The 16,092-nt window shown below is 38.6% G+C and overlaps 1 protein-coding gene across 2 annotated transcripts in view; it reads left to right on the top strand.

Annotated features, from left to right (window-relative positions):
- Positions 1-9,302, top strand: part of CCNYL1 (cyclin Y like 1) — a 37,176-nt gene extending 27,874 nt beyond the window's left edge. For both annotated transcript variants that reach the window (XM_064485047.1, XM_064485046.1), the window contains 2 exons: positions 2,244-2,406; positions 3,534-9,302. In XM_064485047.1, the coding sequence (XP_064341117.1) occupies positions 2,244-2,406; positions 3,534-3,650 (280 nt within the window). In that variant the 3' untranslated portion in view covers positions 3,651-9,302. The remainder of the gene's footprint in view (positions 1-2,243; positions 2,407-3,533) is intronic.
- The last annotated feature ends 6,790 nt before the right edge of the window (positions 9,303-16,092 follow it).

Genomic DNA, 16,092 nt, shown 5'->3' with positions numbered 1-16,092 from the left:
AAGTGAGGAAACTTGTGACTAAGAGAAGGGACCAGTGATTGTCGGTAGCTGTTGAAGAGGTTTTTGGTGAAAATGCCCACTTTGGTGATAATGTAAACAAAGTATTCTTGGTGATATTGCTGGTGGCCATCTTGGCAAACAGTGTGACAGCAGATAATGAATTTGAAATTAATTAGAAGTACTTTTGGAAGTTTAAGAACCTAAGTGACATTTATCACCATGGTCATCAGTCTTCAGACTGGTCCCTTGAAAGAAGGAAAATCTATGATCATGAACAGTAGCCTTGCTGTGAAGGCAGCTGAAATTTTCTCAAAACCTGCAACTAAGCTGGCTGGGGTTCTGGTTCTGGGAAACATGTGGGTTTTCATAGATGTGAGCCCGGGAGCAGCAGCGGCAGTGTCTAGCTACAGGAAGAAACTAGTTCTAGACAATGCTTTTTTTGTGTATGACTAGAGAAACACCAGGAGCTGTTTTTAATAGGCTGCTTTTGTTTATGATCTTTGGAAATTGAAAAGCATTACAACAGAATGTTTAGTACATGTTTGTTTTATCCCCCTGCGGTTGACTACTATTTGTAATGGTCTCATCTTGAGTCTAAATTGAAAAATTGTGTCTATAAGCTTTTCCTTAAAACTTTCCAACATCTATGTGTCCTGTTAGAATATATTTCCCTTCAAAACAATAAGTTAAACAGAGCAGCTGCTTTTCAGAAGATGCTGTGCCTGTAAATGGTGTGGTATTCAGCCATCTAGCCATTTAAAAAACAAAAAACGCAGAAGATGCATATTCTGTAGGCATAATACTTTTCTTCAGTGATTAAACCTCTATTAATAGACATGTTAATCCTATGAAGTACTGTATTTCTACACAATTAAAACGTATTAGTGGAGAAAATATAAAAGGGATAGTGAAGTGCATTTATTCCTGCAGTAAATTAAGTCCTGATTAGTTGATTATCAAAACATTATCTGATTTACATTTCTATAGACTTATGGCCATTTGAACAGGAAATTAATTTTGGAAGTAGGTTCAGTTGGGTTTAAAGTTCAACAAAGGAGAAAACCCCATTTCTGCTCATATTCTGTTCTCCATTCAGGAGAATCTCAAGCATTTGTTGATTTCTACAGTGGATAAAACGTTAACACTTTAAAGCCAAGAAACCAAATGTAAAATAAGCCTCTCTCATGTTTGTCCAGGTATTTATCATTTTTATGTAATGAACTCTTCAAAGTGATTAAGATTTACTCTAATTTGATATTTATTTACTTAAACATTTGATAAGCAGATGGCTGTATGGTCATGCAGCAGAGGCCAGCTCCCAACATTTTGCTTTCCCACCTCACTGAACTCGCTTCACCCCCCCCCCAGGCGTGAGCAAGGGGCAGCGGGTGCTCGGCATCTTGGGCTGCTTTCCCGGCGCAGGAGAAACAGCTGCTCTGTCAGAGGTCGTATCATAGAGTGGGCTTCGTCTAGCCAAGACATCTTATCTTTAATCTTACTGCCTTCCAAAGCTTAAAAAGTGCATCCTGTCCTGTCACGGGTGACAGTTTCTCATGCTAGTGAGGTTAAGGTGAACTGAAACTTGCATTATGCCCTTTGACATACCCCCATGCACTGGGGCAGAGGCAGGGAATTCCCTTTCCCATAGAATGTAGCTTGCTTATTTATTTATTTATTTATTTATTTATTTATTTATTTATTTGAGATGAACCCTTGTTGCTTCAAGAGTTTTCCCCCCTCGGAGATAATAGCAGTGGCTCTCGATGGATCCATTTGTTGCCGTGGTGATGTGCCCACTCCTTTTGTTGGCGCGTCTCTACTTCAATAAGCCCCTTCCTGTTATCGGCCCGGTGAAAATGTCTGCAAGTTCTTCAGAGCTAATAAACAGCATACATCATTCCTTTCATCTGATCACTATAGCGGGGCCTTGTAGTGAGCTTGGAGCATGAATCGTACAGCTGCACTAATGGAACTCTGAAGAATGAGCCCCCGAGTCAGCAGCATGAGTGCATAAGAGGGCCGTAACCTCTTCCCCCTTGTCCCAAACTCAAAAGTGCTGGGGTGCAGAAAGGACCACAAATAGCTGTACCGTTTTTGAACATTAGTGTATTAATCCAGCTGAGTAGCCATTATTTGTTTCAAAACAGAATATAGAGCCATCCCAGTAGCTCAGAATATTTTTGAAGATAGCCCAGTTGACTAAAATTGTCCTGTGTTGGTTTTGTCTTTTCCTCCTCCCCCAGGAATGAGATGGAAAGGCACTTTCTGGAGCTACTTCAGTTTAATATTAATGTTCCTGCTAGTGTTTATGCCAAATACTACTTTGACCTTCGCTCCTTAGCAGATGACAACAACCTGAATTTTCTATTTGCTCCTCTTAGCAGAGAGCGAGCACAGAACCTAGAGGTAAGGCTGTAAAATCACTAAGCATGGTTTTCTTTCAGCCACCAAAGCCAACATTTGTGGCTAAATTATATTAAACAGTGATTAGGAAAAAAGAAAGCTGTTAAATTATCAGATTGAAGAGCTTATTGACCCTTTGGCATCATATTTTCTGTGTCTTTTATGGTTTATACAAGGAGCTTACATTAAAAAACTACAGATATTATAATTCAGAATATTTTAAATCAGATTTAGTCTGTTCTTAATAGTTTTCCATTTGAACCTCTACACTTATATATAACCATACATGAATAATTTCTTACAGTTGAATCCCTAATCATACCTACATAGTCTACTTACCACTCTTAACTTTAACTCAGTTTGCAGTTCATGTCAGTGTTTTCTGTATATATATCACAGTTCAGTCCCATGAGTTTATTAGACAGAGCATCAGTGGCAAACCTGAGAGACCTGTACTTGGAATGAATAATACTGAGTGTACATGGGTTTTTAATGGAAATGGTAATGTATGTGGGATAAAGTAATATTTATGGCTTATGACTTTTGGTGGGTGTACAGTGAAATTCACCACTGAAATGGACACATTTAAAATTGACACTTTTTGTGGTACCTTGGTGGTACTTTAGAATAAGATGTTTCTCTACCGTAATTAATGTGTAAGTGCAGCAGCACCTCCGGTGTTTTCAGTCATTAGACCTCTCCTACCTTCCAATCAAGTCCACACTCTTGCCTCACTAATATTTTCTTAGACTATAATAATAACTAATGAAGATTGGATAGAAATAGAATTGCTGAGTAAACACTGATTTTGTCCAAGTGTATGTTTGTTATGTTTTTAAGGAACAAGTGTGTAGGTAACAGTTGATACTGCAGTTAGGAGCCTATCTTGGGAACCCAATTTTTAAATAACTCTAAATTTCCCCTTGCCCCAGCAATCTAATCCAGTGAATTGGCAGTTTGTAGCATCCCATAATCTAGGAGTGTAGACATCAGCTGTGCAAAGTAGCAGCAACTAGGAATTATCCAGTCAGGTATGGATGTGTGGCTCATTGATGATGCTTTTTTTTTTTTTTTTCAAGGTTGGGCCCTTTTTTTTTTAATTATACCTTTGTTCTGTTTGACTTTCCCAGGCTATTTCCAGATTGTGTGATGACAAATACAAAGACATGTGCAGAGCCGCTATGAGAAGATCTTTCAGCGCTGATAATTTCATTGGTATTCAGCGCTCCATTGCCATCCTCTCTTAAGGGAGAAGTGAGGGGTTGTAACATCATAAACCCCTCAATAACAAGGACTGGAGAAATATCACCTCTCCTGCTCAAAAACCAGCAAAGTTAGTATTTTCATCTAAAAGAAATACATTGAATTCAAGAGATTCATAGACAGCAAGGATTATGCTCATAGGAAAGAATGGGACCTTGTCAGTGCAACACACTCTTCTGTCCTTTTTAATGTAAACAGAGTTACAAAAACCACTCCAAGCTAAAAGCTCCCAACTCTGCTCAAAAACCAGCAAAGTCAGTATTTTCATCTAAAAGAAAGATACTGAATTCAAGAGATTCATAGACAGCAAGGATTATGCTCATAGGAAAGAATGGGACCTTGTCAGTGCAGCACACTCTTCTGTCCTTTTTTATGTAAACAGAGTTACAAAAACCACTCCAAAGCTAAAAGCTTCCAACTCTGCTCAAAAACCAGCAAAGTCAGTATTTTCATCTAAAAGAAAGATATTGAATTCAAGAGATTCATAGACAGCAAGGATTATGCTCATAGGAAAGAATGGGACCTTGTCAGTGCAACACACTCTTCTGTCCTTTTTTATGTAAAAAGAGTTACAAAAACCACTCCAAAGCTAAAAGCTCCCAACTCTGCTCGAAAACCAGCAAAGTCAGTATTTTCATCTAAAAGAAAGATACTGAATTCAAGAGATTCATAGACAGCAAGGATTATGCTCATAGGAAAGAATGGGACCTTGTCAGTGCAACACACTCTTCTGTCCTTTTTTATGTAAACAGTTACAAAAACTACTCCAAAGCTAAAAGCTCCCAACCCACACACACAGATATTTCCTTACTGCGTAGGCTGATAGCTGTGAACTATGTGAGGTTTTTAAATGAATATTTTAGATTTATAGACTTTAAAGACACTAACTGTGTAACTTTTATGATTTTCCTATTTTTCATCCCCACTCCCCCATATTGCTGCACACTCCTATAGAATCAGTGCAGCATTACCATCAAAACATGGGCCATTGCTGCACACTCCTATAGAATCTGCAGCATTACCATCAAAACATGGGCCATTGCTGCACACTCCTATAGAATCTGCAGCATTACCATCAAGACATGGGCCATTGCTGCACACTCCTATAGAATCTGCAGCATTACCATCAAAACATGGTCCACTGCTGCACACCCCTTTAGAATCTGCAGCATTACCATCAAAACATGGGCCATTGATGCACACTCCTATAGAATCTGCAGCATTACCATCAAAACATGAGCCATTGCTGCACACTCCTGTGGAATCAGTGCAGCATTACCATCAAAACATGGTCCATTGCTGCACACTCCTATGGAATCAGTGCAGCATTACCATCAAGACATGGGCCATTGCTGCACACTCCTATAGAATCAGTGCAGCATTACCATCAAAATATGGTCCATTGCTGCACACTCCTATGGAATCAGTGCAGCATTACCATCAAGACATGGTCCATTGCTGCACATTCCTATAGAATCAGTGCAGCATTACCATCAAAACATGAGCCATTGCTGCACATTCCTTTACAATCAGTGCAGCATTACCATCAAAACATGGTCCATTGCTGCACACTCCTATAGAATCAGTGCAGCATTACCATCAAAACATGGGCCATTGCTGCACACTCCTGTGGAATCAGTGCAGCATTACCATCAAAACATGGTCCATTGCTGCACACTCCTGTGGAATCAGTGCAGCATTACCATCAAAACATGGTCCATTGCTGCACACTCCTATAGAATCAGTGCAGCATTACCGTCAAAACATGGGCCATTGCTGCATACTCCTTTAGAATCTGCAGCATTACCATCAAAACATGGTCCATTGCTGCACATTCCTATAGAATCAGTGCAGCATTACCATCAAAACATGGTCCATTGCTGCACACTCCTTTAGAATCATTGCAGCATTACCATCAAAACATGGTCCATTGCTGCACACTCCTGTGGAATCAGTGCAGCATTACCATCAAGACATGGTCCATTGCTGCACATTCCTATAGAATCAGTGCAGCATTACCATCAAAACATGGTCCATTGCTGCACACTCCTTTAGAATCATTGCAGCATTACCATCAAAACATGGTCCATTGCTGCATACTCCTATAGAATCAGTGCAGCATTACCATCAAAACATGGTCCATTGCTGCACACTCCTGTGGAATCAGTGCAGCATTACCATCAAAACATGGTCCATTGCTGCATACTCCTATAGAATCAGTGCAGCATTACCATCAAAACATGGTCCATTGCTGCACACTCCTATAGAATCAGTGCAGCATTACCATCAAAACATGGTCCATTGCTGCACACTCCTGTGGAATCAGTGCAGCATTACCATCAAAACATGGTCCATTGCTGCACACTCCTATAGAATCAGTGCAGCATTACCATCAAAACATGGTCCATTGCTGCACACTCCTGTGGAATCAGTGCAGCATTACCATCAAAACATGGTCCATTGCTGCACACTCCTATAGAAGCAGTGCAGCATTACCATCAAAACATGGTCCATTGCTGCACACTCCTGTGGAATCAGTGCAGCATTACCATCAAAACATGGTCCATTGCTGCACACTCCTATAGAATCAGTGCAGCATTACCATCAAAACATGGTCCATTGCTGCACACTCCTATAGAATCAGTGCAGCATTACCATCAAAACATGGTCCATTGCTGCACACTCCTATAGAATCAGTGCAGCATTACCGTCAAAACATGGGCCATTGCTGCATACTCCTTTAGAATCTGCAGCATTACCATCAAAACATGGTCCATTGCTGCACACTCCTATAGAATCAGTGCAGCATTACCATCAAAACATGGTCCATTGCTGCACACTCCTTTAGAATCATTGCAGCATTACCATCAAAACATGGTCCATTGCTGCACACTCCTATAGAATCAGTGCAGCATTACCATCAAAACATGGTCCATTGCTGCACACTCCTATAGAATCAGTGCAGCATTACCGTCAAAACATGGGCCATTGCTGCATACTCCTTTAGAATCTGCAGCATTACCATCAAAACATGGTCCATTGCTGCACACTCCTATAGAATCAGTGCAGCATTACCATCAAAACATGGTCCATTGCTGCACACTCCTGTAGAATCAGTGCAGCATTACCATCAAAACATGAGCCATTGCTGCATACTCCTATGGAATCAGTGCAGCATTACCATCAAAACATGGTCCATTGCTGCACACTCCTATAGAATCAGTGCAGCATTACCATCAAAACATGGTCCATTGTTGCACACTCCTGTGGAATCAGTGCAGCATTACCATCAAAACATGGTCCATTGCTGCACATTCCTATAGAATCAGTGCAGCATTACCCAGCATTACCATCAAAACATGGTCCATTGCTGCACACTCCTGTGGAATCAGTGCAGCATTACCGTCATAACATGGGCCATTGCTGCATACTCCTTTAGAATCTGCAGCATTACCATCAAGACATGGGCCATTGCTGCATACTTCTATAGAATCAGTGTAGCATTACCGTCAAAACATGGGCCATTGCTGCATACTCCTTTAGAATTGGTGCAGCATTACTGTCAAAACATGGGACTCCTAACAACTCATAAGGCCACTTAGGAACAGACTGTTGTAGCATTGTTAGATTTTGAAGGATTCTTCCTCCCACTATATCATTGAAGCTGCTAGTCATTATTGGCAATCGATTTAAACCAAAAAGCTGCTGAATAACACCTGTCATTCAAATTCTTCGCAAGCACTACTTATTAGCATGTTTGAGATCATAAACGGAGAAAGTATTACTTCTATTGGGTCCATGCTGCATTTTTTTGTGAACTATAATGGTGCTTCTCATTTTCTGATGATTTTCCTCTTAGTTAAATACTTGTATTAAAAGATATTTTCATAATTCCAACCAACGTGGTGATCAAGTGGTTAACATTTCATAATTCCAACCAACATGGTGATCAAATGGTTAACGAGCAGGTAGTGAAAAAGGTGTCCCAAAAGTCTTAGTGCAATTTTAAGCTTTAATATAGTGTGCTTGGGCACTCCAGGACACTGCTGCAGAAGTATAAATGCTACAGACTGGCAGCACATCACTTGAAAGTTTAACCGAATTCCTTCTAAACATTAAGCTTTTAATTTTAATTTCTTGTTTCAGCCCCTCACTTGAAAGTTTAACTGAATTTCTTCTAAACTCGCTTAGTTTTGCAAATTTTAAACATTAAGCTTTTAATTTTAATTTTTTGTTTCAGCCCCTCACTTGAAAGTTTAACTGAATTCCTTCTAAACTCGCTTAGTTTTGCAAATTTTAAACATTAGCTTTTAGTTTTAATTTTTTGTTTCAACCCCTCACTTGAAAGTTTAACTGAATTTCTTCTAAACTCGCTTAGTTCAGGGGCTGAAACAAAAAATTAAAAGCTTAATGTTTAAAATTTGCAAAACTAAGCGAGTTTAGAAGGAATTCAGTTAAACTTTCAAGTGAGGGGCTGAAACAAAAAATTAAAACTAAAAGCTTAATGTTTAAAATTTGCAAAACTATAAGCGAGTTTAGAAGGAATTCTGTTAAACTTTCAAGTGAGGGGCTGAAACAAAAAATTAAAATTAAAAGCTTAATGTTTAAAATTTGCAAAACTATAAGTGAGTTTAGAAGGAATTCTGTTAAACTTTCAAGTGAGGGGCTGAAACAAAAAATTAAAATTAAAAGCTTAATGTTTAAAATTTGCAAAACTAAGCGAATTTAGAAGGAATTCAGTTAAACTTTCAAGTGAGGGGCTGAAACAAGAAATTAAAATTAAAAGCTTAGTGTTTAGAAGAAATTCGGTTAAACTTTCAGGTGATGTGCTGCCAGTCTGTAGCATTTATATTTCTACAAGTATCAAAGCTTAAAATTGCACTAAGACTTCAGGGGATACCTTGCATCTTCATAGGCCTGCCCGCCTCTTTTTAAAATAGTTCTTTGCAGGGCTGGGCTGTTCACCTGCTTTGATCACCGAAATTTCTTTTTCCTAGATTTGGTAAAGGAATTATGAATATGAAGAACAGTGTTAATTCACATGTAATACGTTGAAAGGAACTGGACCCTAATAGTAGTGATGTGAAAGCAGGTGATATGAAACAGCTTTTCTATCCTACATGTTCACCTGGCTATAGGTGTCTCATTTCAAGTGCTGCTTGAGAGGAAACATATAAACCTTAAGAACCCTTACTTCAAGGCTTTAAGAGGCAGGGAGGTTTAAGTATTAGTCTTTTAGGAGATTGGTAACGATGTCACCTAAACTTGAAATCTTTTTAAAAGATTAATGTTCTCAAATATGTGAAATCTTCCTCCTACCTTCTTAAATGTAATCCTAGGAATTTTGCCTGTAAACAAAGCATTTCTGGGCCAGGAATACTTTCTCTTCTGTATAGCAAGGCTACACATATTGAGTGCTGCAGGTTCCATCATTTTTAAAGGACAGAGACATAAATGATAAATAATGGTATATAATATACTACAATCTACCACCTCAAAAAATAATTGTTTATGGAGCTTGGAGATTGAAGTATTGATTGCAGTTTTATTTTGAAAAGAATGCTACAACTTAACGTGGTTTTTCTTTCTCATGTTTATATTAAAAGAAAAGCTAATAAACTCTATTTTAATTAAAATATGTGGCTACTGTGATTGTAACTCTTCTCACTATTCACATAACATTACACCATGCCTAACCTTAGTGTTTTCCATCCGCTCCGATATTCGAAACTTAAAGCATTTTCAGACTAACTTGTTAGTTCATAAGTTGATTTGACCCTTGCCTTTAGTTAAGATATAGTCATTTATTCCTTTGGCTTATGCTCTTTTCAAACTGAAGATAAATTTATACACTTAAAATTAACACCACAGTGCTCAGTTGGTGTAGTACTTTCGATGGCATCTTTGAATTGTGTCAAGAGGGAAAAGCACAGTGGAAGATAAAAAGTATGCCATAGAGAAAGGAGTTACAGGAATACCGTAGACTCAGAACACGAGTTATTTGAGGATTTCAAGCAGTTAAACAGAAAAGAAAATGGAAGAACAGGAAGTAGAATTGTGATTGCTGTAAAGAGGGTGACTTTAAACAAGCCACATATGACTTTAAAATGCTACTTTCAAACACAGAAATACACCAAATCTCCATAAAATTAAGCCCTTACCCACTGTGCCTGAGCAATATGCCATCTGTCCTGAGACAGTACTGCTTTATTTTCATCCACCTTCATTCACTACCTAAGGTCAAATCTTTAACTTTGTTCTTGATAAATTGCTGATAAGGAGAAACTATCTGATTTAGTTCAGAAGGGAAAAAATATCGCAAATACTGTTTATAAGATAGTTTGCACCCTGTAATAATATGCCAATTACTAGGCAGAAATCTGACATATCTTGAGTGGTGAAAGTTGAAAAGAAAAGAAAAAAAAACCTTGGGGGAGGGACATTGGACAGGACTGTAGCTTCAAGAAATTGGTAGAAAAGAAGGATTGCTAAAAATTGCTCTTTCCCCTTTGGCTTTAATTCTAGAAGGCAATACAGCCATTTTGAGAAATGGGAAATTGAGTCAATTTAGGGTAAAAATATAAACATCACTGTAAGTAGATTCTCTGACAAATATTGTGGGGCATGGAAACTAGTTACCAGTAGGTGGCAATTATGACAGTTTTGAGGGTTCTATACCTAGGAAGGGGGTTCCCTAAAATAATGACTAAAAGAATATCTGAGCACCTCAACTCCCAACTTATTTTCATTTTTAGTTTTTTTTTTTCTATTGGAATACTGACCTCAATGAAATTTTAACTCTAGTATATTGTGAAATGAACTTTTGAGTATTCTTTACAAGGAAAAGACAAAAGGTTTGAAATTACTTTTGAACCAAATGGAATTGCCACTTTAGCAGGTCAGAAAATGGTTGCCTATCAGCAATTTCATATGGTTCACTCTAAGACAACTTCTTAGGGCCCAGTGTTTCTATCCTGTGTCAGATTCCATTATGACGTTCTTTCCGCATTTACTCCTACATAACCCATATACCCATACATTACTGAAATTCAGCAGCACTAAATCCTGGTTTTATAATAGCTGAAGGTTCATTTCTTGGTTTAGTTTTCCCCATCTATAAAATATACCATTCCTTAATTTAAAAAAAAATGCTGAAGCCAGAATTTACTGGAAAACAATTCATTCTGTATTCAGGTTATGCAATGTTTTTGGAAAGAAATGTTTACCTACAGCATGTAGGTTAGCTAAAATCTTTCATCACCCAAGCCTTCTTTCTAACCACATATAAAATGACTAGGAGTGTTCCCTCACCCAGAAGCTGCATTCTTGAGTATGGACCTACTTGGAAAAGCACTTGACAGCTGGCATAGGTTCTCCCAAGTAAGTGCTAGTTTCTATGCAGAATCATAGAATATACCCAGCATGTTTGAAAATAAGGATCAGATTACCTAAAATCTTAACTGTTAGCCATTTACCAACCTGGTCAGCTTGACACTACGCCAGCAGGAATAAAAAAAAACCTAGGAGCCCTTGGGTGAAGCCCATTCCTTGAGTACACAGGTGCCAACTGTTTGGTTTCTGAGGCCGTTTCCACTATTCTATTTTAAAGAGATTTGGCAGATGAGAGAACAGGTACTGGATATGAAGCAAACTTTAAAAGTTTGTGGTTTAGGATCTCTACGGTGCAGAAAGAACTAACAAAGTGAAATTATAGAAAGTAAGAGGAATCCTGAGTCAGAAGAGGTTATTGTTCTTTTAAAAAGAAACATGTTGGGTGATTCTTGTTAACTGCTGTGAAGGGATCTAAGTAATGTGATTAGAGAAATTCAGTGACAGTCTCAGGGCCTAAGGTCCTCAAGAACGTTATCAATAGAATCTACCTCCACCAGTTTATTCCTTTCTGCTTCAAAATTGCATTCATCTTCCCAACATGAAGATAGGGCAATTCGACCTTGTTCAGTCCTTCACATGTCCTAGTGGTTTGCAAACTGGTCCCCAGGCCAACTGCCTCTCACAAGCTGAAAGTGCCTGTAAGAAATGAAGCTTCTCTAAATGCAATATGGAATCCTGGAACAGACAAGGACAGAAAATCTGGTGAAATCCAAATGAATTCTGGAGTTAACAGTAAGTGTTAATGTTGACTTTTTAGTTTTGACAAATGTGCTATAATAATTTAGGGCAAAATGGGTGTATCTTTGCAACCTAAAATAATTCTAAAAGTTTACTAAAACAAAACAAAGACCCAGCTTCTTGGGCCCCAGACCTACTGAATCTCAATTCCTGTAGCTGAAGCCTGGGAATCTGCATTTTTAAAGGAACCCCAAAGGATTCTTATGCAGACTGAAATCTGAAAAACTAGGCTTTCAATTCCCTTTCTATTCCACACCTGAATGGCTCCTTTCTCCTTGTTTACTTACCTTAACCTGACTTAGTCCTTAAGATCGTCTCAACCCTAAAATATAAGTATTATTATTATCCCCCTTTCACAGATAAGAAAGTAGTAAGATCAAGTGCACAGATTAAGTACTAAGAGGTTAAGTAATTTGTCCAGGATCTTATAGCCCATACATGGTGGAGCTGGAATCTGAATCCCTAGTTTAACCCCCAAATATCTGCACATGATTACCTACTGCCTTTCATTCTGTTAGAGGTGACAAATGAAAGGGCTCTGTAATTAAATCATTAAAAGAAGCATTATCTATCTCTCCAACCTAAGTCCAGTAGTCCCCTCAGTGGAAAAGGTGACAGTGACAATAAGCAATGATAAAGCACTGGGAAGACATGCCAGCTACAGAGACCTGTGCATGTAAGACAGCGGCTCCTCCACCAGGACCAGCTCAACTGCTGTATATTCTACTCTTCTCCCAAATTCCCTAAAATTTACAATCTAATTATGCTCACAGCACTCACACTAAATTACATTATCTCAGGTTTACTACGCCTCTGTCCAGATTATCAGGGAGAGGCCAACTCTAAATCAATTTACAGTTGGCCCTTTGTATCCACAGATTCTGCATGAATGGATTCAACCAACTGTGGATTGAAAATACTTCGGAGAAAAAAATTTCCAGAAAATTTCAAAAAGCAAAACTTGAATTTGCTGCACATCACCAACCATTTACATATCATTGTTATATTTACTGCACTATTTACATACCATTTACAGTGTATTAGGTATTTTAAGTAATCTAGACATGATTTAAAGTATATTGGAGGGTGGGAAGATACACATGTGTAGGTTTACAGGCAAGTTCTACCACTTTATATAGGGACTTGAGCATCTGTGGATTTTGGTATCTGGGGGGAGAGGGAGACTCCTGGAACCAATCCCCCACAGATACAGAACTATATATCCTCTTATCTGAGCTCCCTGACCAACTGTATTAGACCTTAATACTAAGTGGTGGGTCTAACTGCTGAGTGATAAAGTTTTGGGAGTTCCTGTCCCCCAACCAGACACACAGAACAGCACCACCTCTATTTAAACTGCTTCAGAGAGTATAGACAGAGGGTTAATAAAACAGAATACAATCTCACGCAATGTCTCTGTTCTTATGCGTATTTCCCTTCATTCAAGTGAATCGTAAAGCAGTCACAGGATCAGCAGGAGACACCTATGAAGTATATTCAAGTAAAACATGTTTTCATTAGTTCTGCTTCTGGTGATTGGAATTTGCTTGTTTTTATTATTAGTAAAAACATTGCCACTTATATTTTAAGTACATCTGAGAAATATGATCATGAAGTTAGAATCCACATATGTCCTTCAGATACTCTTAGAAAGCAGTGCATCTCTCCGTAAAAGCACGAGGAGAAAAATACGTGTACAGCATCTTTTTATTTTCTTTGCCATTGCTTTAATGCACTTTAAAATTTATCTACATTAATTGGGAACAAAGAAACAAAAATAGACATTTCTTTGTTTTTCATAAATAACTACTCTCCATATTTGATAAAAATCTCAAACCATTATTTAACCTTCCCACAAATATAATACATACAAAATTTTTCTGAAATAATATGGTCAGTAAATTAAGTATTTTGAGACTAACATAACCACATACAATTACTATTCTACTGACCCAGGATCCAAGTGAAACAAAAAACTTGTTATCAGGATGCTCTGGGTTTCCTTTTGTTAGTGTTAGGAATTCAAAATTATAATCATCTGCCAGTAATAATTTACAGATTCAAGTTGATTGTCTACAAATAAAGTATCGCTGGCTCTTATTTATGAGTTCTGGATTTGACAATGACACTGACGACACTGCATGGGATAGGCACTATACATATATGGAAATCATAAAAAGTACTGAATGCCCTGGACTTGAACTACTGACTCGGTATGTGCCTCATTTGGCTCAGTAATAAATTCACCTGCACCAAACCCGTATCAAAAGTCACTAAATCTCTCATATATATAGTATATTATTTATATACATACCCACAACACATACATACTATACATACAGTTTGTAACAACATGAAGTAATATTGTCTTCAAATGATGTACCACAGACATTATCCTGGCTGAGATAAATCCTGTAATTGTCATCAAGCTGCTAGAAGCTTTTGAGAGTTGAGTCCGGTTACTTAGTTACTTTCATCCTGCCTACCCTTCACCCAGCTTTGATATCTTGGTAGCTTTTTCTTTCAGAACCACCCTCCTTAACCCAGGCATATTTCTTTCCCGGAATCACTTGACTGGACTTTGGAGGCAAGAAAGGGCATGCAGGGGGAGCAGGCAATCCTCAGCCACTGTACCTCACACCTGCCTAGATTTGTGATGTTCTCTGTCCTGTTTGCCACATTCGGTGTTAGAAAGCAGTTATTCAAAGCTTTGTCTCTCCTACCTCCCTCGGTGTTTCCCTAGAGCACAGAAGTGAAAGAAGCCTGTTTAGCAGGAGAAGTAGTTCATTAAAATACACAACTACATTTCCTAGCTCTGGGGTTCCCATTCTGTACTTGGGAGTGCGGGTCATGGATGCTGTTATTAAGGTTCCATGTGGGATCCAGGAGGTTTTCTCCTGCCAGCTGGTGTCAGGATCAGTGCAGCCCTGGCCCAGGAGGAAACGGCCTAATGAACGCCAGCTTGGAAACAGTGCTGTCGGCACATTATTTAAGCTTGTACATGCGCACAAATTGCACACAACACACACACACAGGCTCATCACTGGAAATGATCACGTGAAAGAAACAATGACAAAGGTTTGCGAGGATAAACCAATAAGGCAACAAGAAAACTTATTTTCAGCCAATTTAGACAACTTCAAAATGTGAGGAGGGAAATATAAATTAAAAAGACTACCTAAAGTCTGGTCAACTGATTCACTGAGTGGTCACATATTAGTTTCTTCTAAATCTTTAACACCTGATCTATGAGGGAGATGTTGCTTAAAACTGAACTGTGAAAGGGAAAGCCTGGACGCTGTACATGTGAGGCTAAACTGGGCCCTAAATCCTCTCCAAAATCACAAAGCTGGCTGTGAAGAAGTTGCTAAACCACCCACAACCTTTCATTTTATAATTTTCAAGAGAATGGATCATTTGCCTAATAAAAATGCAAATCAGGAGAAAACAGCGTGTGGGATGGAAATAGGGGCTGAGCATAAGTAGATCGGACCTCTCTGCCTTGGGTAGCAGGTGGGGCAGATCTTCCTTGATAGGACTTCAAGGAAGCAGGTGGGCTCTATCTTTGACGGAAGGGAGAGGGAGAGCAGGGGTGAGAACAGAGACTGAAAAGGAGAGGCACCTCTGAAAGTTGGTCTGGAACTAGACCCCAAATGCATGACCTGTACTGCTTCTCCTTGGCTTAGTAGCCTTTGTCTTAACTGTCTTATTTTTTTTAAGTAAATGGGTCTTTTTAGGTTTGGCATGTTGCCAAAACAAAAAAATTAAGTTTTTAAAGGAGAAATTAAATCACTTTGCCCACTTCATCCCACAACTTTCAGATACATTCAGCATCATCTTTAGATTCCTCCACAAAGAAAAAGCAGGAAGCAAGAGAACCCAAATTAAGCATAATGACCAAAGGCAGCAGAATAACCTATGTATTTTCTGGGAAGACAAGTTAAATGAGGGAGGAGGTCAAGGTGATCAGAAAAGGTCCTCATTTGAAAACTTGGAGAGGAATTGGCCCACAGGCAGGGGATCTATTTCAAGGTGCTAAGAAGCTTCTGAATAAGCAGAGGAATTAGATGTTAAAAAAAGTTCTGTAGTTCTGTGTACTAGGTTTTGTTTAATCTACTGACATTTGAATTTTGATTCACAGGATGAGTGCATAAGGGCAGTGAATTTTTATAAATGTGAACAGCTTTTGAGAGTCCATTAAAACTATAATACCAGGCTTCTCCCCACCAGCAAAGTGCTTAAATCCACTATGAAAACCATGCACTTGTTCTTCATAACCATAAAGTAAAAATTGAC

The sequence above is a fragment of the Camelus dromedarius genome, chromosome 4 (genome assembly GCF_036321535.1).
Source record: "Camelus dromedarius isolate mCamDro1 chromosome 4, mCamDro1.pat, whole genome shotgun sequence".
In the NCBI taxonomy this organism is placed as follows: Eukaryota; Metazoa; Chordata; class Mammalia; order Artiodactyla; family Camelidae; genus Camelus; species Camelus dromedarius.
This window is presented reverse-complemented; position numbering and strand designations above follow the sequence as displayed.